We start from the raw sequence: 27,959 nt of genomic DNA, 5'->3' as shown, positions 1-27,959 counted from the left end.
GGGAGGCAGCAAACAGGCTCTTGGCATGTCAGACCCACCCGCTCCCACCCAAGGACCTCCCGTGAGACAGGTTCTACTCTAAGCCTTGTACACACAAAACTCATTTAAATCTGCAAAATGCCTTTCTGGAGCAGGTACCTTCTTCATCCCCATTTTGCAATACAACAACAGAGACTCAAACTAGAAATGTCCACTCACTGCCGGTGGGAGTAGTAAATGGTATTGCCACTTTGGAAAGCTGATGAGCAGTTTCGAATAGCACTGAACATACCCAAACTCACGACTCAACAATTCCACTCCTTGGTATAAACTCAAGATAAATGAGGGCACATGTGCATCAAAACACCTATACACAAATGTTCGCAGCAGCTTTATTCACAATGGCCAAGAACTATAAACAATCCACAGGTCCATCAACAGAGGAGTGTGGATAAACCAACAGTGGCCTATTCACATAATGAAGACTACTGAGCAATAAAAAATAAACTCTTGGTTCACACAGCAACATGGATGAACCTCAAAAACTTATGCTGATGGGACCTCCCTGGTGGCGCAGTGGTTAAGAGTCCACCTGCCAATGCAGGGGACACGGGTTCGATCCCTCATCCGGGAAGATCCTACATGCCACGGAGCAACTAAGCCTGTGAGCCACAACTACTGAGCCTGCGCTCTAGAGCCCGCAAGCCACAACTACTGAAGCCTGCGTGCCACAACTACTGAAGCCCGTGCGCCTACAGCCCGTGCTCTGTAACAAGAGAAGCCACCGCAGAGCAACAAAGACCCAACACAGCCATAAATAAATAAATAAATAAATTTATAAACAAAACAAAACCTTATGCTGAGCAAAATAAGCCAGACTCTATGATTCCATTTACAAGAAGTTCAAAACTAGAAAAAACGAATCTGTGGAGACAGAAGTCAGCACAGTGGTTGTCTCTGGACAGGGGATGCTTTGAGTGTCGACTGGAAAGGAGCAAGAAAGAATTTTCCAGAGTGTTGGTAACAGTCCTTCTCCATCTGGGTGATGGCTACACTGGTGTGTTCACTTTGTGAAAACTCACTAAAGTGTATACTTAAGAGCTGTGTGTTTCACTGTACATAATTTATACCTCAATAGTACTGTTAGAATCGGAAACCACCTGGGGCTCAGAGAGGTTAAGTAACTTGACCAAAGACACACAGCTATTAAGTGGCTGAGGTAGTCTCGTTCAACTCAGACCTCAAACCCAGGTCTGCTGGATTTCAAAGCCCAGGGCCTGAAACTATTGAGTGGTCACTGTATCTATGGGACCTGTAACTATTTACACCTAAGATCGCATGATTTTCCATCTGCAGCACTACAAAGAGGTGCTCTTCCACTAAGGAGAACCCAGTGGCCACAGTGCCAACCCCTGGCCCTGGCCAGCTCCATGTGACACTCACCTGGCCCCAGTCCTGCGGCCGTCATCTGTGTGGCCATGAGCCGAGCCAGGTGCTTGATCTGGGCTTCAGTGCCTGCTGACTCCACTGGGGTGTAGATGGCTTGGAAGGAGGCGGGCATGGCCTCAGGCAGGTACACCATGCTGATGAGGACCTGCAAGATGCCCAGGAAAAGGAACCTTCCCTTACTTATTGACTCAACAAATATTCGTTCCACACCCAGGCCAATGCTGGCGAAATGGCAGTGACTAGGACAGACCTGGGCCTGCTCTCATGGAGCGCATATTCTTGCACAAGTCAGAGAGAAAACGAGTACTGATGCAGTGTGGTGCACGAGAGAAGAAGTAAAGGGTGCCACGGAACACAGTAAAGGGTGCCAGGGATGGCTTTGGCTCCCCAGGGCAGTGGTACATAGGCTGAGAATTGAGAGAAGGGCCAGAATCAGAGTGACACAGAGTGAAGTCTTGCAAGTGAGGGGCTGGGGGATAATATATTCCAAGTACAGGAAGGCTAAGAGGCAGCAGAGCTGGTACCCTGCCCAGTGAGCGGAAGGAGGTTCAGTGACACAGTATAATATGAACCAGAAATTGACTTAAAAAAAAAAAAAATCAGTATCCTAATAGAGCACATCCATGTCTGTCAGGAATTGGTAACAAAAGATAATCTCAAACTCCCTACAGGCTTGGAAGTTTAAATGCATGCTCTTAAATAATAATAGCACAGAAAGATAATGAAATAACTACAAATCAAAATGTGTAAGATACAGCTACAAGGGTACTTAGATGGAAAATCAGATCCTTAAATGCTTACACTGGAAAAGAAAACTGAAAACTAATAAGCCAAGCATTTAACCTTGGGGAAAAACATTCACAGAAAGTAACATGAAAGAAATAAAGACAGCAGAAATAAAACAGAAAAGGTTACAAAAGATTATCAACAAAACTTAACAGCCAGTCCTTTGAAATGACTGAAACCAACCGAATCTACAGCAAGAATAAACAAAAAAAGAGGAAGGACACAGTATTAGGGACAAAAAAGTGGCACATTACTACAGCAGGTATTATAAAAATAAATGAATCTTATGAACTTCATGCTGATAATTTGAAAAAGACAATTTCCCGGAGTGTGACAGGGATAGATAAGGTACAAGTTAATGGAAGCCAAATCAGACAGGGTCTAAGGCAAGTTGAATTTAAGTTTTATCTGGAAGGAAACAAAGCTTTGGCAGGGATCTGAGCAGGGGAGCATCATGACTTGTACTTTACAAACATGCCTCTGCCTGCCACAGGGAGAGTGGAAGGCAGAGCCAGGGAACAAGCAGGTAGTTCTCTGTGTGAAAAGGGTGGGGCCTGGAGAGGGCATGGGCCATGGGGAATGGAGAAGAGGGGAAAGACTCGGGCTGAGGGGGAGGCAAAGAGTTTAACTCCCAAGTTTCTGGTGTGGGGACGAGAGGCATGTGTGCCAAGAACACAGGAGGGGCCATGGGCCTGTAGTAGAGTCGGGGGAGAAATTTCACAAGTTTAGTTTTGAAATGTTAAGTCTGAGGTGCCTGTGAAACACCCAAGGAGAGAAAGATGCAGGAGGTGGCCGCATATCCAGGCCCAGAGCTCACCAAAGAGATCTGAGCTGGAGAGAAAACTCCTCGCCACCCCAATCACCCAACAACTCAGCCCCTTGGAGGCTCTAGGCAGAGAGAAGGGAAAGCTGATGGTGACTGCTGTTGAGCATGGGAAGAGGTATTTATTCTCCATGAGCACCCAACAGAAAGGTCTCGGTGCTGCTACAGCCAGAGGACTGATGTGAGACACCCCACCACTCCAGCTCCCCTCATCAACTCAAACCAGTGGTTCTTTCACTTTGAAGCAGGTCATCTTTGAAAATCCAAAGAAAACACTGGTCATCCCACCCCACCGATGCCAATCCTACACCACTTGGCAAACAAGTCATGGGGTTCACTCTCCAGTTAACAGACCCTCCCTGCAAAGGAGAGGAGAGAGAGTGCGAGTGCGTGGGTCTAGATGGAGACTCAGAAAACCCAAAGGGGGATGGCGGGGGCAGTGACAAGTAACCTCCTGAAGGAGTAAAGATCATGCAAGAAGAGGTCCATCCAAAGCGAGGAAGGCCCACTGGACCACACCCTCCCCACAATGAAAACAGAAAAGTGTTTCAGGTCTGATGTCATCTGGAAAGGGTGGGCAGCGTGGAGCGGAGGGGCAGAGAAAAGACTAGAGACCCTTCCTCCCTGCCTGGTGGGAAATGGCCCCCACCCATCCTCACCAGATTGGCCACATTGTCAGGTGTCAGCAGAGGCTGTAGGAACTCGGCTGTGATATCTGTGTCTGACTGGCCTGAGATCTGGGCTGAGGCCTTCGAGGTCGCTGAGGGGCCTGGCTCCAAGTCCTTGTCCTCGTCGTCTTCCCCCAGGTTGGGCTCTGGGATAGAGAAGGAGAAAAGATGATGGCTCTAGAGAGGGCAGCAGCCCTCCCCTCCTCCCAGGCACCCCCACTGGTCCCTGCTCCCAGGCAGCCTCAGCAAATAGAAGCAGTGCAGCAGATGAAGACCTCTGTGCCATATGACCCTGGGGAACTACCTGCCTCTCTCTAGGCCTCAGTTCTCTTCATCTGGGAAATGGGAATAAGCCATATCAGCTTGGCTGATCACACTAAGCTCCAAAAGACAAAAAGGTTAAGTAATAAGTTCACAGAGCTTTACTGTTTAAAAACACCTAAGTTTGAAACAGTGCTCAACCTCACCAGGAATCAGGAAAATGTAAAAACATCCTAATAAGACAGCGAATTTGCCTATATGATTGACAAAAAATAAAAAGGTTAGTAGTGACAGTTGTTAATAGGGGTGTGAACTGTGGAAACGTAAACTGGTATCGCCTTTTGGAAGGGCAGTTTGATAGTAGGTCAATATTTTAAATGTGCACACCTCTTCAACACAGCAATTCCACTTTTAAATATCTACCCTAAAAACTTACAGATATAGCTAAGGTAAGATGTACAGAGAATTCACTGCAACACTGACTGTACAGAGATATGGCATACAGCTTCTATCAATAACAGGCTGGCTGACTACAAGCACAGCAGTTCTAGCTCAAGGGAAAAAACTAACGTGAACCTTAGAGAAAAGGCTTTGTGTGCAAAGACGTTCCTTGAAGCTGTATTTATAAGAGTGGAAAAGCTGGAATGTTCAATAGAGTAATGATTTAAGTAGATTAAGGCAAAAATATGATGATATGTTATGCAGTCTCTTCAAGTTTGTGACACATGTAACAAAGAGTTGATACCCTGCATTAACTAAGGGCACATACAATTCAGTTACAAAAGGCTGACCAACACAATAGAACGGGCACTTCACAGAAATACAAGTAGCTAATAAATGTAAAACAACATGCAGCCTGACTCCAACATATGCAAAAAAGCAAGCTGAGACCTAGGATACCATTTATACCCAGAGAGTTAACAAATGTCCAGGGCTGGTAAGAACGGGTTAACTGGCACTCGCACACTGCTGGGGTTGTATACGCTGGTGCGATTTTTTGGAAAACTGCTATCAAGAATTTAGGGACCTCCCTGGCAGGCCAGTGGTTAGGACTCTGAGCTTCCACTGCAGGGGACATGGGTTCGATCCCCGGTCGGGCAACTGGGATCCCGCATGCCTCACATTGCGGCCAAAAAAAAAAGAATTTAAATGCACCCAGCAGTAATGGACACATCCACGGCTCAGATCTCGGTTTCTGAAACTATTCCCTACTTAAAAGAAACCAGAAAAAAAAAAGAAAGAAAGAAAGAAAAGGAAAGAAACCAGGGCTCCTTAGAGAAATGGCTGATTGAAGGCTGGGGTAAGGAAAGTACATGATGAGTCTAGAACACCTTGTTATGCCAGAAAGTAAGAAATGCTCAAAAGAACTTACAGGACACATTAAAGGGACACAGGAGCCAGCTCAAAGGCTCCTGCTACTAAATATAAGGCAATTTGAGTAACAAAATGAATAACAACAATAATGGATTATAACCCAGAGAATAAAGAAGAATCCAGAAGTCCACACTAATAATAAAGTAGGAAGAAAAAAAGAAAGCTCTTCCTTATAGGAAAATGCCAAGTAATAAATGTAGAAAGAAACCTTTTTATAACCATTACAGTAATAACAGATGCAGGCAACAATCATTAATGGATGCCAAAACCACACAAAGTTTGAAGCAGAACTAGTATTTTACATAGTTTTAAGTATCTCTTCTCAGCTTATTATTTACAAAGGGAAAAAGGGTACTTTACACTAGAGAAACCCGGCGGTCATCACTTCGACCAAGAGATCAAATTCCCATCACCAATGATGAGACAAACTGACATCATGTGCCTCCTCACAACACACAGAGGAGGTCGGGGCATCACTTCTGCAGTGTTCGTGCCAAAAGTGCAGAACCTGAATCCTATCAGGAGGCAAGAGCAGACAAACCCAAGAGGAGGGACATTCTACCAAACAGCTGCCCTGGACTCTTCACAACGTCAAGGTCATGAAACAGAAGAAGAAGGCTGAGGAAATGATTTGGGAGACTCACGGCATGTGACAAGTAAATGGAATGTGTGATCCCCACCTTGTGAAGGGTACACAGGAGTGTTTGGTATTATTCTTGTAACTTATCTGCAGGTTCGAAATTATTTCAAAATGAAAAGTTTAAAGTAATAGAAAAATAAAATTGGTTGGCAAAAAATAACTGTATAAGCTCTCTGCCCCATCAATCCCACTACTGGGAACTTGTCTCATGACCTGACACGCATGCAAGACTGTGCACTACAGCAATCTTCATACTTTATAAAACTGGGCACAAATGAAATGTCCACCAACTGGGGGACTGGTTAAAGTGGTCCATGTACCCTATAGACTATTATGCCACCATTACAAGGATGCAGCAGATCTCCATGTGCACATAAAGAAACAACTCCAAGATAATTCCTAAACATATAAGGTACAGAACGCTCTGCCTTGTGTGCTTAATTAGGGGGAGAAAAATAGATCCCTACCTCACTCCTTATATCAAAATAAGTTATTTTTCAAAGTGAAAAAAAAAAAACGAAAACAAAACTTGATTCTTTTTTTTTTGGCTGCATCATGGGATCCCAATTCCCTGACCAGGGATTGAACCTACACCCCCTGCAGTGGAAGCACGGAGTCTCAACCACTGGACTGCCAGGGAAATCCAAAACTCGATTCTTTCATAAATGTTCTAGAAACAAACGAGCACTTAAAAAAAAATTTTTTTTTTACAGTAAGGAAGGTTGCTATGGTCAACACTATTGATAAATAATACAACCATTAAAAAATTACTTCAGGGACTTCCCTGGTGGTCCAGTGGTTAAGACTCCGCAATTCCACTGCAGGGCGTGTGGGTTCGATCCCTGGTTTCGGAACGAAGATCCTACATGCCACATGGCACAGCCAAAAAAAAAAAAAAAAAAATTACTTCAAAAAGAGACTTGATTTATAAATGAAACACAGGAAAGGAGAACTCTACACATATAACACATGTAAGGCATTTCTGAAAGAAAATCTAAGTGTTAATACTTGTGGAGTGGTTACTTTTGGGGTGAGGGATGAAAGAGAGACTATATTTATTTTACTCCTTCCTGTATAACTTAAGTAACTCATAATTACTTGTAAGTGTATTATATTCTTCAGTAATTTTACTTTAATATCACTTATCATATGTCACCATATTTATACAACATAATTTGTAATGTAAATTTAGCTTACAGTTTCCTGTAAATAATTACACATTTCGAACGTGGTCAGTCCCCGCCACCACCTCCTGCCAGGACTGATTCAGCTCCTCAGCTCACCAAGCTTCATCTTCTTGAGTGTGGAATCTGAGTCGTCTCGGGGCCGCTTGCGGGCATCCTTGCCGCTGGGCATGTTGCGGGCGATCTCAGCCTGAGGTGTGCCCAGGTCTACCAGCAGGGTGGTGATCTGAGCCTGGAACTCCAAGGAGGCTGGGTGCTTCAGCACACTCAACAGGTGCAACTTGAGGTTCTTACGCACGCTGCTCACCTGAGATTTGGCCAGCGTTGGGGGCAGGTTGGCTGTGAGGAAAGTAGCAAGAACTTCGCGCTGTGGACAGAGCTCCTGGGGTCCTACCACCCTCACTTCCCAAGCCCCATCTTGGGCAGTGGTGGCGGACATCTCCTAGAAAAGTTCTTTCGCTCTCAGATCTAATGTATGGCCTTCCCCCTGTACAAGCTGATACGCAAAACCCTTGAGAGGTCTCCTTCAGTATCAGTCAACCTTAAAACAACGAGAAAACTCACCTTCCCTTTCATTAAACATAGTCACATCTCCCTCCATCTCTGGTCTGGAAATTCCAACATGCTTGCCCTGGGGAAGGCTATAATCACCTCCAGAATGTCCCAACTGAACTGCCACAACAGTTCATCATTGGTCCCTGACACCAGAATGACTTTCTAATGTCTAACGATCACCTTGACAAGTAAGCCTCCCCTGTTCCAGAGAGAAAGAGGATGCCTGCAATCTTTCCTGCCCAGCATCCCTTCCCACTTCCTCAGCCAGCAACACTCCCATTTTCCTTTGAGGGAACCACCTCGGCTCCATTCTCAGTCCAAGTGGGCAAGAGACTCAGGGCCGGTAAGAACACCGCAATCTCTTGGCCATTGTGACTGGCTCAGAGATACGCTCACAATATCTTCTTGGCCAATCAGAAACAATGAGCCCTTGGACCTTTGCTGGAATGATTGGGAAGAAACATTCTCTTTCCCATGGGGTTGCCAAGGAGATGGAATGGAAGCCTGTAACAACTGGGGGCCATCTTTGCTACCCCAAGGAAAGAGACACACAACAGCCAGGAGATGCAGAGGGATTCATGATCTGCACACACTCATGCCTCAACTCCAGACTTTTCAGTTTTCACACATGCACAAAAGTAGAGAAAACAGTATAATGAATCACCATGTACCCATCAATATTTTGCTGATCTTGGCACATCGATCCTCCCTGCTTTTTGGGGGAGAGAAGGGAAGAGCTGGAGTATTTTAAAGTACTTAACAGACACCAACCAGGTCATTTCACCCACACATACCTCAATATTAAAATCAGCTTTGAACCAAGTTTCTGTCACACGCAACCACCGAAATATACATGTCTAACCTAGAGAATCCTTCCCTGTGTCCACAACCTACTAGACTGATGATGCATCCCTTATGGGCCCACTACCTAGCTCACATTTCCTCAGAAAAGAGGAGACTGGTCTGTGGACAGGCGAAGGGGAGAAGGAGGGGACCAACTTACCGTGCAGGGTTTCATAGGCCTGAATCACCTCAGACATGAACATGGGCCTCTGGCGGGCAATATTGGCGAGGGAGCCCAGGGCTGTGGTCAGGTTGATGGAGGAGATAGCGGGGTGCACCATGAACTTGAGCAACTGCTCTAAGGCTGCCTTGCCTTCTTCCCACAGCATATCTAATGAGGGAGAGAAGAGAACCAGTTAGTAGGGCCCTTTCTCCCTGGCCTCCAGAGAGAGCAGCCTTTGGGACCAAAAGGAGAAAGATCCTCATACATGGATGGCTATGAATGGCTGAAAAAACACTGAAAATTTAATGGCTGATGCGTCTGACTATAAGACTATTAACGAGTATAAAAATCTAGAGCTGATGCTCAAAGCATGGGCTTGCAATAGTGAAAAAGTAGAAATAATTTAAAATATCCAACCATAAGGAAACTGACTGTCTGAACTACATTGATGTAAAACTTTGAATATGTATATGTCTGTACACACACAGACAAAGGACTGAAAGTTCTTTTTATCACCACGCTCCTTGATCCAGTCACCAAAAGTTAACTCTTAACAACTGTGAAAGATATCTTGACATTTCTTACACAAACATACTGGATGCCACATTATCTGAAATAGTGAATAAAAAATAGAATGCGATGTAACCATACTGTGAAATATTTTGTAGCATCTGAACATGATATTGTTAGGAAAAGAAGTAACAAGATAATTTTATTGAGTTTAAAAGGTTGTCAAGGGACTTCCCTGGTGGCACAGTGGTTAAGAATCCGCCTGCCAATGCAAGGGACACGGGTTCGAGCCCTGGTCTGGGAAGACTCCACATGTCATGGAGCAACTAAGCCCATGTGCCACAACTACTGAGCCTGTGCTCTAGAGCCCGCGTGCCACAACTACTGAAGCCTGTGCACCTAGAGCCCGTGCTCTGCAACAAGGGAAGCTGCCGCAACAAGAAGCCCGTACACCGCAACGAAGAGTAGCCCCAACTCGACGCAACTAGAGGAAGCCCGCATGCAGCAATGAAGACCCAACTCAGCCAAAAATAACAAATTAATTAATTAATTTTAAAAATAAAAAGGTTGTCAAACAACATATAAGAAGAGCTAATTTTTGTGGAATGCTTACTATGCCAGCCACGTTAACTCACCAAATGCTCATACCTACACCCTAAAGTAGATGCCATAATAATGACCCCCAATTTACCAATGAAGAAACAGGATCAGAGAGAATAGGTCAGTTGCTCAATGGTAGAGCAGAGATTCAAACACAAGCCACTACACTCTAATGCCTCTCAGTTGAAAGTATAAAGCATGGCCCTGTTTTCTGTAAAAACAGGGCAAACCGACACAGAAACTATGAATATATACATATAAATATCTTTGCATAAAAAAGGTCTGAAAGAAAACAATACTCTTAGCAGTATTCATCTCTGGTAAGCAGGACTGGGGGAGGGGGTATTTTCCCTTTATACCTCTCTCTATATTTATTGCTTGACATTTCAGTAACGTGCAGATACTACTTCTATAATTTGCAATTAGAAAAACTGTAAAACTAGCTAGTATTTACTACTAAGTGCTCACGTCTTCATGGAACTTCCCAACAAACCTGTGAAAGGGGTACTACTATCACCTCCATTTTACAAAAAGAAGATAAAGTTCAGAGAGGAGTAACTTGCCCAAGCTCACATGAGTAAGTGGTAACACTGAGATTTGAACCTAGCATCAGGGCTCTTAAGCACTGTTTTAAACTGACTCCAGAAATGAAAAACCAAGAAAAAAGGGGGTGAGGGGGAGGAGGAGGAGGAAGGGAGCCAGTGCAGTGACTGACAAATGGCACCAGCTGATAGGTGGCACTCACTGTATTGGATATAGGGATGGTCACGAGGGATGCGGTCCAGGCTGATGTCGTGCTCCTGGCGTCGGGGCACCTCCGAGTCGGCCATGCGGGGTGACAGGGTGACAATGAGGCCCTCCACAAACTTGATGGCGTGGGTACGGATGCCGTCATTGTCAGAGTCCAACAGCAGGATGATGTCCCCAGCCATGGCAGACACCATATCCCAGCAGGCTTCCTGGAGCTCGCTGATCACCCGTGACTTCACCATCCACTGCGAGTGGGCCAGGGAGGGACGGACGGACAGACAGACAGATGGGGAAAAGATATCAATCACCAACTCCACCAACTCCCAGAGATCCATAAATGATGATGAATACATTCATTGGGGAAATGTTCACTGAGTTACAACTCTGTCTCTGGCCCCATGCTAGGTGATGCTGGGGACAGGACCCAGTGGTGACCAAGCCAGGTCTGGTCCAGCCCTCACGAGGTTCACAGATAGTGACAACCCAGAGTGATGAAGACTCAGATCTTAAGGAAGCCAGAGGAACAACAGTGCCAACCTCACAAGGTGGTGGCAGAGATTAAATGGATTCATTCCTTTCATTAATGTTAATGTACATCACATTAACAGTGTGGACCTGGCTGGCCCATCCTGGTCACAAAGGAGGTACTCAGGGAATGTTTGTTGAATGCACAAATGAATGGACAGATGGATGGAAGGATGGGTTAATGGCAACTCCCTGACCATTAGACATTAGAACCCCTTTGTTGTCTTTTCTTAATCAACAGCACGTCTTGCTCATAACGAATCTGATCTGATGCTGGTTTTGAACCCTAAAAGATGAGTCTGTAAATGAGACCTGTCAGGCTGGGGCAGCCCCAGGTGGGGAGGGAGCTCTTACCTGCAGGGCCACCTTGTAGAGCTGGGTCATGGTGAGGATGGCCTTCTTCACCACATTCACATTCTCATCTCTCAAGAGCATGTTGAGATTCGCGATCAGTTTCAGCAGTAACTCAATGTCTCGCTTGCTAGGGGATGGAGGAAAAAGGGCAAGATCAAGGTGGTCTTTGGGCAGGTGATGGGAGCCTGGGGTCCACAAGGAAAGGGAAATCAGGGTCAGTGTGTCAGGAGATTGCAATGGAGGTGGACACCTGTCTTGTTTGCCAGCACAGCTGGAAGCTGAGAACAACGCCTGGCACCTTCAGACAGAGCTGACCCCAAACGCTGTCTAGGTTGGTCCTGTAACCCCCACTGTTCTGTATTATTAGGGCCCTGCTGTTCACATAAGGTGCAGCAGAGCCAGACAACTGTAAGTCTGGATAAGCAACTGTGTCTTCTAGAACAGCTCCTACCTCAAGGCTTGCTGTGAAAACTGCAACAACACATGTAAAGCTCTTAGAAAAGCATAGAAAGCATTCAATAGATATTACCCATTATTACTTTAAAGCACTCTATTTTATGTAATCACGGTTTTGTTTACTAATTTGTTTACCTAAGTCTGAGGGCTCTGAAAGCGGGGGACCCTTTCTAGTCTGAGTACTAGCAGAGTCTCATTTTTTGTTGAAGGAAAAAATGGAAGGCCTTCAATAAATATTTATTCAGTGAATGAATAAATTCAAGGCTACACCTAGAGCTCAGAATGTGTATTTTCATAACACGTTACAATCTGAATTTAATAATTAAGCTAATCAGTCAAAAATATGAAACTCAGCCATCAACTACATGAAGGCAGGAACGATACCTGTTTTTATTCACTGTTATAGTCCTACAGTCTGACACAAATGCCTGGCACATAGCAGTTATGCGATACATATCTGTCGAACAAAAAGTTTTTTGGCAAACTCAGAAAACTTACCACAAATTGTCCCAGTAATAATCTATAAAAATTTTGAATCACTATTTTGTATACCTGAAATTAATATAATATTGTAAATCAACTATACCTTAAAAAAAAAAAAAGACAAAACTAGTGGTTACCAATGGGGAGAGGGAAGGGAGGAGGGGCAAGATAGGGATAGGGGGATTAAGAGGTACAAACTACTATGCATAAAATAAATAAACTACAAAAATATATTGTACACCACAGGGAATATAGCCAATATTTTACAATAACTTTAAGTAGAATATAATGTATAAAAAATCTGAATCACTATGTTGTATACCTGAAACTAATATTATAAATCAACTATACCTCAACTGAAAAAAAAAATTCTCCCAGTAAAAGGTGGAGACTGAGAATTTGGGCAATGGTGTTAGGGACACAGGTTAAAATCCCAGCATGGCCACATACTGGCTGTGTGACCTTAGGAAACTCACTTCACCTCTCTGAGTCACAGTTCTGTCTTCAGTTAAATGTGCCAAACAAATAATCCAGTGTCATTCTGAGGATCGAATAACAAAGTAGGTAAAGTATTTAGTACACCAAGGGAAGTAGCTGAAAAACTGTCAGATGCTGTTTACAATATGAAGGTATAGCCGATAGTCCTTACTGATGATGCAGATGTGAAGTGTGGAAGAAGTAGAGGAACTGTAGATGAGTTCAAGATTTCGACCTTATTAAATATTTGCTGGGGAATCACCATGCATGGGAGGGAGAATGGGTCTGAGAAGCAGAGGGCAAGACTCTCAGGGCAGGGCCAGGCACCAAAGAGGCTGACTCCAGCAGGGGTGTTCCCAGGGGCTCCCTGCACCACCCCATACCATGCCTCCTCGATGAAGCCGATGACAAACTTGCGCACTTCAATGGACTTGTCTGCTTGGAAAGCGATGATCTCCTGCCAAGGTCAGGAAGAAGGTAGGTCAGAGGTGCCCCAGGATCCATTCCCTTATCCCTACGCCCACACCCTTTCTCTCCTGTCGGTTACTCACATCCAGGAAGTTGTCCAGTAGTGTGGGATCTTTGTTGATGATCAGCTCCTGGACCTGGAAGGAGATTGGGGATGGGAAGGAGGAACACACATATAAAACCAGGGTCCAATCAGTGCAGATAGGAACATGTAGGAGAAAACAGCATGGGGGTAGGCAGCAGAAAAGCTCAGTTCAGATCCTGGCTCTGCCACTCCTACCATGGCCTGGGCAAATGGCTTCCCCTGAGTCTCAGTTTGCTCTTCTGTAAAATGGGAATCGTAAACAACTTATAGGGCTGTTGTGAGGCTTCAATAAGAAGATGCTACAGGGCGCAGGTCCTGGTGGATAGTGAGTACGTGTTACAGATGGAGGCTAAAGAAAAGAGGGAAGTGCTGCAGGACTCCTACCTTCCTGAGGCTCACCCAGCAATTCTCTCCACTCTCCTTCTGTTTCTACTCCCCACTCAACTGTCACAATTCATCGGGCATTTTATGACAATGAGAACACATTTTCTGAGGCCCCTGTACCTGCCAGGCTCTTTGGAATAAGCCCTTCCCAAAAACATTCTCACAGAAGCTCACTGCCTATGACCCAAGGCACTGTTGAACAGCCCTGACAACCACTCCACAAGGGAGGACCCGTCAGGACCCCACTCTACTGCTGAGGTGGAATCGACTACCCAAGGCCACATGCTGAACAAGTTGAACTGGGGTCCTCACCCAGGCAACCTGACCTCCCAACCTCTGAACTCCACCTGCCTCCCCAATTCCCCATGCCCTCTTTTGCTTCTGTACAAGCTATTATGCCCTCTGGTCAAGACACTCTCCCTTTCTCACTTAGCCTGGTTCTCTCCGTATCATCCAGGTCTCAGCTCAGACATCCCTCTTCTAAAAAGCTCTCCCTGACTCCCCACCGCTAGGCTGGGTCAGAAGCTCTCTCTGGGTTCCACACCCCTCTGGGCTCCTCCATCCCATCCCTGCCTACTCTGGGTCCTCACTGTCTGGTCACCTGCATGTCTTCCCCACTGGACAGGACCCTGGCAGAGAGCAAATACGAGGATCAAGAGCATAGAATTTGGAGTCTGAATCCAGCATTCAAGTCCTAGTTCAGCCAGCTGCTATGAGTGACCTTGGGCTAGTTTAAGCTCTGAGACTCTGCTTCTTTCTCTATAAAACAGGGAAGAGCCCTGCCTCATAGAGTTTTTGTAAGAATTAAATGACAGCGTGGCCGAATAGCACTGAGCACCATGGCAGGCATATCCCAAGTGCTTAACTGTGGACACTAGTGTTATTACCAGTGTCTTCTTTTCGAGAGGTTCGCATCCTGGCTCCCCTTGTCCTGCTTAGCCCAGCATCACCCCCTTCCCCTCACCTGTTTGAGCACTGTGATCTTTGAATCATTGGTGATCAGTGCTGCCTGGTTGAGGAGATCCACCACCTGGAAGGAAGGTGAAAGGCATGTGACAGTACTCACCTTGCCAGCCCAGCCCTGACGGCGCCCCTGGGTTCTGCCACCTAGAGGTGGATGGCCCAAAGACAGGGCCTGTGCCTCCCCACTCCAAACCCCTCTCTCCATACTCACTCTCTCTGATGTGGTCATGCCATCAATGCCCGGCCCCTCCTCTTGCGTGAAAAACTGTGATGCCACGCTCCGGCGAGTGACGCTGTCCCCACTGCTGCCTGCCATGGCTACTGCCTGGTACTCCCTGGAGAAGACAGATCAAGCTCTGCACCTTACCTCACTAGCTGCAAAGGGTTCAACCCTCCTTTCTAGCCTGTTGGATCTTTGTTGGGTCTTTTGAAGCCCCTCCCCCTTCCAGAGTCTGGATCAGACTGTACGTGTCCATGAGGCTACAACCTGGGGGAGACTGATGTCTCCCAGCTCAGAGGCAGTACCTCATGGAGTACCGAGCCTCACCTCCAGTACTTTACACGTAACGGGCTGACCACAAACACCTGCTGAAAGACTGAACAAATGAACACAGAGCAGCCACGCACTGGTCTCAGTGCCTCCTGTCTCTCCATCAGGGCTGTACTCTGGACTGGACACCAGAGCAAGCTTTCTAAAACATAGCTCTGAGGAGCTCCAGTCAGAGTCCTGTACGTCGTAAGTACTCAATATATCAGAGAAGGCCTAATTAAATTATATCTCTACCATTTTCTGGATTACTATGGAGTTGTGCTTTAAAAGGCCGGGGGCGGGGGACTATTGGGCATCTGTCCCAAAGTCACACTAGCAAAATTAACAAATAAGAAGGGTATTAAATACAGCACTATTCCTAATAGCAAAAGACTATTATCGGGCTTCCCTGATGGTGCAGTGGTTAAGAATCCGCCTGCCAATGCAGGGGATATGGATTCGAGCCCTGGTCCCGGAAGATCCCACATGCCATGGAGCAACTAAGCCCAAGCGCCACAACTACTGAGCCTGCGCTCTAGAGCCCGTGAGCCACAACTACTGAAGCCCGTGTGCCTAGAGGCTGTGCTCCACAACAAAAGAAGCCACCGCAATGAGAAGCCCATGCACCGCAACAAAGAGTACCCCCGGCTCGCCACAACTAGAGAAAGCCCGCGTGCAGCAATGAGACCCAACGCAGCCAAAAATAAATAAATAAATTTATTAAAAAAAAAAAAGACTATTATCAACACAAATGTTCTCAAATAGGGAGACTGGCCGAAAAACTATGATACATCCACATAATAAAACACTATGTAACTATAAAAAGGAATGAGGGAAGGAAAAAAAAAGGAATGAGGAAAATCTCTATATACACTGATAAACAGTGGGCTCTAGCACATTTTAAGTAAAAGCAAGTAAAGTGAAGACAATGTTTACTGTATGCTCCCTTTTTACAAAACAAAGGAAAATATGTGTATATGTTAAAAAAAGAAAAAAAAACTGAAAGGAAAAACCAAAAAGTAGAAAAGGGAGAATATAGTTTTTTAAAAAAAAAAAGATGTATCTCAATGTATTATCTTCATGAAAAGATGACAGTGACAGCCTGTTGCATCACAGAAGAATGTATACAATTAAAGTGACTTTTGTCAAGTTTGTGTATGTATACACAGAATGACCGAGGCAAGAAACCACTGGGTCTCAGCTGCCTCTTCTGTAACAGTGTTTCTCTCTCAGAACTATTTTGAGGAGTAGATAAGTTTCAGAAGGCTACTGCATAAACTGTTAACAACAATTTGAGGAGGGTGAAAAAGGTGCATCTTTTAAGAGATATACTGCACACAGCAGTTTATTCAACAGGTATCTGCTGAATGAATGACTATCCAACAACCTCCTTCCTAGTCTCCCTGCTGCCTGTCATCCCCACATCTTGCTTAGAGTCAGAGCCAACTCCTCACCAAGACCTAGAAGACCTTATGTGATCTGGCCCCTTCTACTTCTGCCCTCATTTCCCTCTCAGCTCTCCCTGCTCCAGCAACACTGGCTTCCTTGTCATCATGCCAATCATACCCCTTCCTCCAAGCCTTCTCCTCCAAGGGCTTCTCTTCTTTCCGCCTGGGATATCCCTCCCCTCACAGCCTGGCACAACTCCCTCCCTCCTTATTTCCTTCAGGTCTCAACTCAAATATCCCAGCAGTGAGGTCTCTGACTATCGCATTTCAAACTTCCATTTCCTCTCCGTCCCCATCTGTGTTGCTTTATTTTTCTCCATGGCATTTATTATCAACACACTACATATTTATAAGCTCCATGAGGGCAGAGATGTGTGTGTGTGTGTGTGTGTGTGTGTGTGTGTGTGTGTGTGTGTGTGTTCACTTTCTCTATCCCCAGCACGGAACAGAGCTTGGCACCTAGTAAGTATTCAATAAAAATCTGCAGAGTGGGGCTTCCCTGGTGGTGCAGTGGTTGAGAGTCCGCCTGCCGATGCAGGGGACATGGGTTCGTGCCCTGGTCCGGGAGGATCCCACATGCCACGGAGCGGCTGGGCCCGTGAGCCATGGCCGCTGAGCCTGCGCGTCCAGAGCCTGTGCTCCGCAACGGGAGAGGCCACGGCAGTGAGAGGCCCGCGTACCGCAAAAAAAAAAAAAAAAAAATCTGCTAAGTGAATGCCAAAGGGCTTCAACAATCACTGGGCTTAGTATCCCTACCCTTTGGCTCTAGAATGCTTGAAAAATAACAGCTAATATTTACTGAACATTTAATATGTGCTGGACACAATTCTAACACATATAGTAACTTAGCAACTTATTTAAACCTCACAACACCAACTCTTTGAGGTACTGTTGTTGTTTTTTTAATAGGGGTATAGTTGTTTTACAGTGTTGCATCAGTTTCTACTGTACAGCAAAGTGGAGTTCCCTGTGCTATACAGCAGGTTCTCACTAGTTATCTATTTTATACATATTAGTGTGTATATGTCAATCCCAATCTCCCAATTCATCCCACCCCCCCTTGGTGCCCATAAGTTTGTTCTCTACATCTGTGTCTCTATTTCTGCCTTGCAAACAGGTTCATCTGTACCATTTTTCTAGATTCCAAGGTAAGTACTATTTTTAATTTCCATTTTACAGATGAGGAAATTTGAAGTCCAAGGAGGTAAAGTCACTTGATCAAAGGCTCACAACCTGTAAGATGTAGACCTAGGAATATGGCTGCAGAATCCAGCCTTCTCACTGCTGTGCTGGACTGCCTCTCTAAAGGAACTGCTTCCCCCTGCTAGGTCTGTTCCCAACAATCCAGTATACTGCTGTTTCCCATCAGAACACAGTGAACTTTTTCATGATGAACCTTTCACATTGATCCACCCAAACTTTTTACCATGTTCTTCCTCTTCCACTTTTTGGTTTCTTTATTTTTTAAACGTATATACATATTTCCTTTTCTTCTGTAAAAAGGGAGCGTACGATAAACAGTCTTTCATTTCGCTTTTCACTTAATATATGCTGGAGCCCACTCTCTATATTTCATTCCTTTTTTGCCCCCCTTCCCTCATTCCTTTCTACAGCCGCATGGTATTTTATTATGTGGCTGTTATCTGTTTTCCTCCTCTGCCAGTCTCCCTACTAAAGAACATCTGGGGTGTTTGTAGTCTTTTGCTATTACCAACAATCATTGGTTCCCCTTCCCTCCCGGTCCCACCGCCCTACTCCCACCTGGGAATATGACGACTCCCCGCATATACACAGAGTGGCCCCACGAAAAATCTTTCATCTTTCAACGAACATTAACTGGGAGTTTTCGGCGTGACAGCGCTGTACTGGGAAACGCTGAGCTCATGGTCACAGACAGAACAAATAAAGGTCCAATAACAAATGAGACCCCCCCGCCAAGCGACATGAAGGAAAGGCACAGGAACCTATAAGAGCGTTTAACAGGCGGATTTCGGGACGGAGAGCGGGAAAGGAGGGCTTCGCAGAGGAAGTGACGTTGGTGCCCAGACCCGAAAAATGAATGGGAGTCAGCCAGGCGGAATGAGTAAAAGGATGTTGCAGACAGAGGGGACGGCATGTGCAAAAAGCCTGAGGCGGGAAGGCGTATGGCGAGTCTGAGGAACCGAAAGGCCAGTGCAGCTGTGCGACGTGAGGAACGAGCAAGGAGGCAGAGCCGAGGCCGGCTGGGCGGACGCGCCTTGGGGGCCACGTTGGAACTTTGCCCTGAGGGCACTGGGGAGCCACGGGAGGGTCCAGAACTGGGGAAGAAACTGGGGTCCCGAGCGTCACTGCTCCCTTCCCCTCTCAGCGTCCCCACTCCCCCCGGCAGCGCCCCTGCCCTTTCAGGGTCCTTCCTCCCTTCGTCCCCGGGCCCCCACGCCGCCCCCCCTCTCACCGCGACTCAGGCCTCCGTCCCCCTCGCGCCCCCTCAGCAGCGCCTCTTCACAGACGCCGCCGCCATCTTCCGCTCGCCGCCGTGACACCGCGCATGCGCCGTGCACGGAGGGTCGCTGGGAAATGGAGTCCACTCTGCGGCAGTACCCCGCCCCTACCTTCGGCCGCGCGGCCGGCCTTCCGCTCTTCGCTCCCTACGACGCCGGGGCAGCCATTCATTTCCGGCTTTCGGGAGCCATACCTCCTGGGAAATGTAGTCCTTTGACGGGGTCGGGAAGGAAAGGGGGATAGAGGCTTATGGGAAATGGAGTTCATAGTAGTTCTGGGTCCCTGGACGGCAGGTGTTAGAGAGAGTGGAGAGTCCGGGAGGCGAAGCTCTTAGGTCTGGAAGGTGGTCTGTTTCCTCAGCGGGGTCTGAGCAGAGGCCTCGATCCCTTCAACCCTTGGTCCTGACCATTTACACAGTATGGAGCATTTCCAGCTATCAGAAGCTTCAGTCTTCCAGTCCGTTCAATGGAAAATGTGGTTTCGAGGAGCTCCTACAGGTTCTTATAGTAACACATCGGGACCCATGGAGACCACTCGGCTCTGAGCCTCCTTTACTCCGCGGCAGTCTTGCTGGGCTCTGGCTGTTCGCCTGCTCCTGTCGAGATGACGAACCCCCTGGATGGAAGGGCCCTAGAGTTCTGCCCTCGAGGCTTTTAGTATCAGCAATGCCTCCCACCTGTAGCTCCTCACTCGTTCAGCCATCTCCAGCTCTCGCGTCCCCGGGCTGCGGCTCCCGGCGCCTGAGGTCTTTCTCCTCGCAATCCCGCAGGGGGCGCCCCAAACCGGGCGCACCGCCCTCGGGGAGGCGGGAGGGGAGCCCAGGGCGGGCGAGGGCGAGGGCGAGGGCGGGGGGGCGGGGGGGGATGTCCCGGCTATAAAGCGTGGCCGCCTCCCGCGGCGCCCGGGAAGGCTGGGACCCTGGGCGGTCGGACGGACGGGCGCCGGTCGGAACTCAGGCCGTGCAGGCTGAGAGATCCGAAGCGCTTGGTTCCCCCCCGGGCCGGAGCGGGGGCGGGTGGGGGCACAGGCCCGGGGGATGCTGGGCTCGGTGAAGATGGAGGCCCATGACCTGGCCGAGTGGAGCTACTACCCGGAGGCGGGCGAGGTGTGTCCTCGGGGATGGCGGAGCGGGAAGCGGGGGTGGGGGTGGGGGGGCAGGAATCAGGGTGCGGGCCTAAATGGGGGCAAGAACCGGGGTGTGGACTCAAGTGGGGGCCCCAAATAGAATTGGGGAGCGGAGGAACTAGAGACACGGAGACCAGGTGTAGGAGTCAGGGACGGGGGACAATGCATGGGAGCGCGGTTTAGGCAGGCTAGTCAGAGTGAGGGCTTAAACGGGAGTCAGGAAGATTTAGGCAAGGGTCAAGTCATAGCTTAAATGTGAGGGCTGGGTGTCAGGGACCCAAAGTACAAGGAATTAAAATTAACAGACCAAAGATGAGACTCAGAACTCCGGGATACGGACAGAGCTGGGGGATTAGGAAATGGGGTTCAAAACTGGGGAAAATATAAGGGACTAAGTGATGGGAGAGGGAGGTCACCATTAAGAGAAGTCTGAGCTGGGAGCTCAGGGTTAGAAATTAGTGTTAAAGATGGGGGTCTGGGGTAGAAATAAGAATTGGGGTTCCGGTATACGGATTGGGGCTGCGACTACGTCAAAGTCAGAAATGGGGGTTGGTGCTCGGGTATAAGAGATGAAGGTGCTCAGAGACGAAGCTTGGTCTGGGGAGTGTGAAATAACAGGTGATTTAAGAGTTGGAGCTCGGATAGATAGGGGTCAGAGTCGGGATCCTGAGAACAGGGCATGTCGGCAACAGCATTGGCAGTGGAGGGGTCGGTCTCCACCCCCGCCCCCCCATCCCTACTAATGACCCTCACCCCTCCCAGCTGAACTTCAGTGGTTTAATTGTTATCAGAGACCCTCAGCAGGGATTCTCCTTGTTGGAGTCTGGAGGGTTTCAGATTTCGCACCCCCCATCCCCGCCCCCACTCCACCTTCCAGCAATCTCCACTAATTGCTAATGTCCTCACCAGTCCCATCTCAGACAAGATTTCCCTGGAGTAGGGGGCAGGGATGTATCTTAATTCGCTCACCCTAGCCGCCGGGAAGTCCCTCCCCAGGTCTAACTCCCATTCCTCTTGCTGCAAGGACTCCTTCTGAGCGTGCTCTCTGCCTAGTCAACATTGTGAAGTGGAGGGGTCCTCGTCAGAGGGTTATGGGGGGTCTGGATACCTGGGTTTCTGATGGAAGGGGACTGTGGGCTTGAGGTGGGGTATGGGACTGGAATGGTTGAGTTCTCCAAAGAGACCAAGATCTGGGGTTTACAGGGGCCCCAGAGCGCCTGAGTCCTGGGTCTGGGGTTGGAAGCTGTAGGGTGAGACTCCTGAATACCCAGGCCTGCGGGGCTTGGCAAGGTGCCCAGGAGGGGCCAGTCCTGGGGCTGTGGAGGTGTGAGGTGCACGTGGGGTGGTGCAGAGAAGGGATTGGGAGTGTTGAGAGGTGGAGCCTGGGCAGCTGGAGATGTAAGTTACATGGTGGGGAAGGCAGAGACCAGGTTGGAGGTAGAGACTCCCAGGTATTGGGGGATCCTGGCTGAAGCCCCCACATAGTTCAGAGTCTGGGGACCTGATTTAAGGGTACCAACTACAAATCAGTGTTCTGGAGGCATATCTTAAGAAGTAAATTGCAGGGGTCTAGGCTGAAGGAGTCATTATTTGGGGCAAAACCTGACGTTTGGTAGGGGACAATTTGTGTGGAAATTGTCTCTGAAATTGAGGGACAGTCTAGAGATAGTCAGCATTTGAATGAGTATTTTGGAAGAGTTGACATGTAGGGGGCTGGAAATGGACATAATGTGTGAGGGTCTCCTCAGCTTTCCCATCAACCGAACCACCTCCTCCCCCTGGGTCAGAACAATGTGGGGAGAAACACATGCACTCACTCAGCGGCTGAGAACTGAAGGGGCCCCCAAACTGCTTCTTGCCCACCACACCCACCCTCCTGTTGGGGTGATGTTGACCTCCCCAGGCTGGCTCCCTGTCTGGAAGGAAACTGGAAAGTTATTGCTCTAAGACATCCCCACTGGCCTCTGCTTCTCACAGATCAGCAGGTCCAACTGCTCCCCAATTTTATAGGTGGAAAACCTAAAGCCTCTTGGCGTGCGGGGGGAGCCGCTTGAGGTCCTAGGCTGGGACCAGGGTTAGAAAGGAGCTTGTAGCTTCACACTGCCCCCTGCTCCCTGTCACACCCTCCTCCAGAGACAATAAGGAAATGAAAGGGGAGAAATTCCAGCCTCCTGGGGTGGGCATGCAGGTCCCCTGAGGGCCTCCCCCCCAATCTCAGCCCCGCCCTCGCTGGGGAGATCCGGTTCAGACCCGGACACTGGGGGTTCATCCCAGCCCCAGGCATGTGAAAGCCTAGGGTGGATTAGGGCAGCTGGAGTGCTTGAGGTCAGACCTCAAAGAGGACTTCCGGGTGGATGGGGAGCCAGAAGAGAAGGGCTCTGGGGTCCCAGTCTGTCTTCCTCTGTGATACAGGAGAGTCTGACTGAGTTGGAGAAATGTAGGGGGTTGTAGAGGGATTTAGGACCTCTCTGTGGATCCCCTGAGTCCATCACCTTCTCCCCTCTCTCTGAAGGACCCTCTTCCCTTACTCTTAGGGAGGGGCGAGAACCAGCCAACCCGGGGGCGGGGTGGGGGGGTGGGGGGAGACCAGTGCGTGGGGGAGGGGAGTAGCTGTGGCTCCAATTTCAATGTGAGGCTTCTGAGGAGATGGTGGTGCTGAAGCAAGGGGCAGAGAGATGCAAAGACGTGCTGAAGGGGAAAGAAAGAACAGGGTGGGAGAGGAGTGGGGTAGAGAGAGACAGCGAGAGTGCCGAGGCAGGGAGAAAAAGATGTGAGAGATGATGGGGGGGGGGACAGAGGGAGAGAGAGATGGGGCATGGGAGAGTCACAAGGAAAGAAAGGCAGAGGAGGGGGAGATGAGAGAGAGAAAGACAAGGAGAGAGACAGGGAGAGAGAAAGGGAGAGAGCGTGGGGAGGGGAGAGAGACAGACGTGGGGAGGGGATGAGGGAAGGAGTATAGAGGTACTGAGACAGGGAAGGAGATGCACAGATACACACAGAGCCGCAGGGAGATTCAGAGACATAGGAGAAAAGAACTACCTGGAAGTCATGTGAAAGAGAGAGGGGAGAGTTTCTCTACTAGAACGCAGACCTGGGTTGCTTACCACCTGCCCCTGACTCCTTGAGTGACCCTGGCATTTCCCTTTTCTCTCTGGACCTTTGGATGTGCAGACACTTAAGTGACAAGGGAATGAGATGGGACACACTGATTCATAGCAGAGGTGGCTCCCACCAGAGCTATAGCACCCCCCCAGTGCCGTGAGACCACCCTCCCTCAGGGGGAGGGAGCGGGGCAGACAGGCAGATGGAAGATTGACAGAGAAAGGATGGAAGACGGGATGAAAGGGGTAAATGCAGACAGAAAGAAATCACCATCCACCATGCTTCCTATTTTCCTTGCTTATCTTGTTCACTTCCTGCTAGACTGACAGCTCCCTGAGGGCAGGCATTTCAGTCTGTCTTGGTCACTGCTTTTATAGCTTGATCCAGAACACCGATCTGGAGCCAGACTGCCTGGATTCAGAATCCCCGTTCTTTTCCTTTCTTGTTGTGTGACCCCTGGACAACTTCTTTGATCCTCAGCTTGCTCAGCTGTAAAATGGGCATGATAGTGCCTCCCCCATAGTGTGGTTGTAAAGATGAAAGCAGACCTTTGCTGTGAAGTGCCTGGAGCAGTGCCGGCACAGAGTAGGGCCAAGAAATATTGAACAATTGAGAGACTATATAGTTACTTACAAAGACATAGCAATGTCTACTGTATTTCACTGAGCTAAGAGGCACATTTTCTCCCCATTGAACATATCTGAAAATGGAAGGGGTTTTACAGTCAATGGTGTCTAGGGATTATAATTGACAGTGTTTTTTTCCATTCTTATTGATACTTAAAATAATACTGCAGCTTACAAAGTGATGTCTTAGATTTGATGATATATAATAAACAGACGACATATATTAGGTAGAAATATGTGAGTTCTGATTTTCAAATGCTTTTGATCTATAAAAACTGTAATTGTATAACCTAAAAGATGATGGCTAGATGGACAGAGAGTACACATATAAGGACTTCCCTGGCGGTCCAGTGGTTAACGCTTTGCCTTCCAATGCAGGGGGTGCGGGTTCGATCCCTGGCGGGGAAGCTGAGATCACACATGCCTCGCAACCAAAAAACCAAAACATAAAACAGAAGCAATATTGTAAGAAATTCAATAAAGACTTTAAAAATGGTCCACATCAAAAAAAAAAGTACACATATAGATTCCATTATTAGATAAATCAGCAGTTCTTGATTTTTTTTTTTTTTTTTGTCTCAGGACCTCTTTACACTCTTAAAGTTATTATTTTGCCTGTGTTGGGTCTTCGTTGCTGCACGCGGGCTTTCTCTAGTTGCGGCGAGCAGCGGCTACTCTTCGTTGCGGCACGTGGGCTTCTCATTGCGGTGGCTTCGTTTGTTGCGGAGCACGGGCTTCAGTAGTTGCGCACGGGCTTCAGTAGTTGCGGCGCATGGGCTCAGTAGTTGTGGCTCGCGACCTCTAGAGCGCAGGCTCAGTAGTTGTGGTGCGTGAGCTTAGCTGCTCTGTGGCACGTGGGATCTTCCCAGACCAGGGCTTGAACCCGTGTCCCCTGCACTGGCAGGCAGATTCTTAACCACTGCACCACCAGGGAAGTCCACCCTCTTAAAATTATTGAGGACCCCAAACAGTTTTTATTGATCGGGGTTATGTTGATTGTTAACAGCATTCAAAATTAAAACAGAGGCGTTTTAAAAATAGGCATTAATTCATTTTAAAATAGCAACAATGTGTTACTATAAGCAATGTATTTTTATTAAAATAACTATTTCAAAACATTTAGTGAGAGGAGTGGCACAGTTACATTTTTGCAGATCTCTTTAGTGTCTGGTTCAGTAGAAGACAGCTGCATTTTCCTAGCTGCTTCTACATTTGGTCTATTGCAATATCACCTGTCATGTGGCCTCTGGAAATCTCTGCTGTACGCTCATGAGGGAAAGAGAGTGAAAAAGGCTAGTCATATCTTATATCTTTCATTATATGAAAATAGTTTTGGAGACTCCCCCCAAAAAAGTCTTGGAGACTCTCCAGGGTGTCCTGGACCACACTTTGAGAACCACTTAAAGTGTGAGCTTCAGTATATGGGAGCGTGGGGGGATGGGGTCAGGGAGGGAGGTGCACGAGGAGTGGGGGAAGAGAGACTTCAACAGACAGCTGTTTACAGAGGAGGCAAGACAGATAGACAGATGGACACACAATGGGTCCAGTGACCCTTTGCTTACCAACAGAGTCGAGACTCACCACCCGCTGTTTCTCTTTCTTTCCCTATAGGTCTACTCTCCGGTGACCCCAGTACCCACCATGGCCCCCCTCAACTCCTACATGACCCTGAACCCTCTGAGCTCTCCCTACCCCCCGGGGGGGCTCCCTGCCTCCCCACTTCCCACTGGACCCCTGGCGCCCCCGGCGCCCACAGCACCCCTGGGGCCCACCTTCCCAGGCCTGGATGCCAGCAGTGGTGGTGGCAGCAGCCCAGGGTATGGGGGCCCGGGACCAGGGCTGGTGCATGGGAAGGAGATACCGAAAGGGTACCGGCGGCCCTTGGCACATGCCAAGCCGCCATATTCCTACATCTCGCTCATCACCATGGCCATCCAGCAGGCGCCGGGCAAGATGCTGACCCTGAGCGAGATCTACCAGTGGATCATGGACCTCTTCCCCTACTACCGGGAGAACCAGCAGCGCTGGCAGAACTCCATCCGCCACTCGCTGTCTTTCAACGACTGCTTCGTCAAGGTGGCGCGCTCCCCAGACAAGCCGGGCAAGGGTTCCTACTGGGCCCTGCACCCCAGCTCAGGTAACATGTTTGAGAATGGCTGCTACCTGCGCCGCCAGAAGCGCTTCAAGCTGGAGGAGAAGGTGAAGAAAGGGGGCGGCGGGACCTCTGCCTCCAGGAACAGTGCGGGGTCAGCCTCCTCGACCACCACCCCCACTGCCACAGTCGCCTCTCCGCCGCAGGCCCAGCCTCCAGCCCCCGAACCTGAGGCCCAGGGTGGGGAAGATGTGGGGACTCTGGACTGTGGCTCACCCCCATCCTCCACACCCTATTTCACTGGCCTGGAGCTCCCGGGGGAGCTGAAGCTGGATGCACCCTACAACTTCAACCACCCTTTCTCCATCAACAACCTGATGTCGGAACAGACACCAGCACCTCCCAAACTGGACATGGGATTTGGGGGCTACGGGGCGGAGGGTGGGGAGCCCGGGATCTACTACCAGGGCCTGTATTCCCGCTCTCTGCTTAACGCGTCCTAGCAGGGGGGTGGGAACGTGGTGGGTGGGGTATGGCTGTAGCTCACACCATCAGGCTCGTGGGGCCTGATCCTCCTGGGGACACTTTGCTTGTCCTGTCAGTTAGCATCTTGGCTGGTCTGTTACTCACTGTGGTGACTGCCGTCTCAGTGGGCATCGCGTTGACCCACTGGCTACTGTGATAACTGCCATTGACATCTTGGCGGGCCCGTTGAGTACTGTGAAGACTGCCATGTTGATTGATGTTATCGGTTGATCTATTGGGTATTCTGATGGCCACCGTCTGGGATGACATCTCGGTTGGCCCTTTGGGTGCTGTGATGCACATCCCCTTGGGTGATCCTTTGGATGTGGTGGTGACGCTGGCCCACTGGGTGCTGTGATGGCCACCATCTTTACTGGCTGACATAACCAGTGTACCACTGTGCAGCATGATGGCCACCAACAGCCCCTGTGTTGGCCATGTCATCACTGTCTGGTGTGAGTTGAGTGAGGGATGGAGATGAGGATACTCCTTGGTTTTTTTCTGGAGCCCATCCCCCGCTCCGGTCCAGGAGAAACCAGAAAGGACTGGTTAGGGTGTGGGGAATTTCTACTGAAGTCTGGTTCTTGCCTGGGAAGCGGGATACTGGCTGTGTATGACCATTAAAGGCACCATTTCTGCCTCTTACTGAATGTCTCTTTTCCTTGGTGAGTGGGCCCTGTGAGACTTGAACACCTGAATTGCTGTCCCCTGTCCCCTCTCCTTCCTGCCCCCAAGAGCTGGCTGCCTCTGGGGGAAGGGCTGGGGGAGGCATCGACCTGACCTTTGGCTCTTTGCTGTCCCTGACCCCAAGGACAGTTTGCTCACAGATAGCAGCCCCTGCAGCAGTGGGGCCAGGGCAGCAGGAGGAGGTGTCTGTGCAGTGACCAAGGCCATCTCCCTACCCCCACTCTCCAGACACATGCCCCTAGCCCCGAGGTTCAGGGAGCCCAGGGGCTGCTTGGTTTTTGGTTAAGCTAGGGAGGAGGAGAAGGGACAAACAGGGTGCTAACTGAAGGAGACAGGGTGTGTGCTAGTTTGTTTGCATGTGTGCGCCTGTGCCTCTGTGGGTCATAGGACATCACTACGGCCATTGAGGTCCCTGTGGTCTGCTGCAGGGTGTTCTCTATTGTTTGTATCCCTCAACTGTCTGAATTTGTGTGTCTGTTCCTCCCCTGGGTATGTGCTTACTGTCGGTGTCTCGGGATATCAGACTCGTGTGCGTGTTTCCTTTATTGTTTTGTGTGTGTGGTT

At 48.7% G+C, this 27,959-nt stretch overlaps 2 protein-coding genes across 3 annotated transcripts in view; one reads left to right on the top strand and one right to left on the bottom strand.

Annotated features, from left to right (window-relative positions):
• Nucleotides 1–19,302, bottom strand: part of SYMPK (symplekin scaffold protein) — a 35,824-nt gene extending 16,522 nt beyond the window's left edge. For both annotated transcript variants that reach the window (XM_060129671.1, XM_060129672.1), the window contains exons 1-11: nt 19,192–19,302; nt 14,992–15,115; nt 14,782–14,847; nt 13,432–13,485; nt 13,264–13,337; nt 11,465–11,591; nt 10,581–10,830; nt 8,723–8,893; nt 7,264–7,503; nt 3,697–3,851; nt 1,423–1,573 (exon numbers count right to left, since the gene is read on the bottom strand). In XM_060129671.1, the coding sequence (XP_059985654.1) occupies nt 1,423–1,573; nt 3,697–3,851; nt 7,264–7,503; nt 8,723–8,893; nt 10,581–10,830; nt 11,465–11,591; nt 13,264–13,337; nt 13,432–13,485; nt 14,782–14,847; nt 14,992–15,096 (1,393 nt within the window). In that variant the 5' untranslated portion in view covers nt 15,097–15,115; nt 19,192–19,302. The remainder of the gene's footprint in view (nt 1–1,422; nt 1,574–3,696; nt 3,852–7,263; nt 7,504–8,722; nt 8,894–10,580; nt 10,831–11,464; nt 11,592–13,263; nt 13,338–13,431; nt 13,486–14,781; nt 14,848–14,991; nt 15,116–19,191) is intronic.
• A 972-nt stretch (nt 19,303–20,274) lies between these two features.
• On the top strand, nt 20,275–26,686 carry FOXA3 (forkhead box A3). Its single transcript, XM_060131356.1, has 2 exons — nt 20,275–20,343; nt 25,703–26,686. The coding sequence occupies exons 1-2, from the start codon at nt 20,275–20,277 to the stop codon at nt 26,684–26,686; spliced, it is 1,053 nt and encodes a 350-aa protein (XP_059987339.1).
• The last annotated feature ends 1,273 nt before the right edge of the window (nt 26,687–27,959 follow it).

The sequence above is a fragment of the Lagenorhynchus albirostris genome, chromosome 19, assembly GCF_949774975.1.
Source record: "Lagenorhynchus albirostris chromosome 19, mLagAlb1.1, whole genome shotgun sequence".
Taxonomy (NCBI): domain Eukaryota; kingdom Metazoa; phylum Chordata; class Mammalia; order Artiodactyla; family Delphinidae; genus Lagenorhynchus; species Lagenorhynchus albirostris.
The sequence above is the reverse complement of the archived record's forward strand: the minus strand, read 5'-3'. Positions and strand labels throughout refer to the sequence as shown.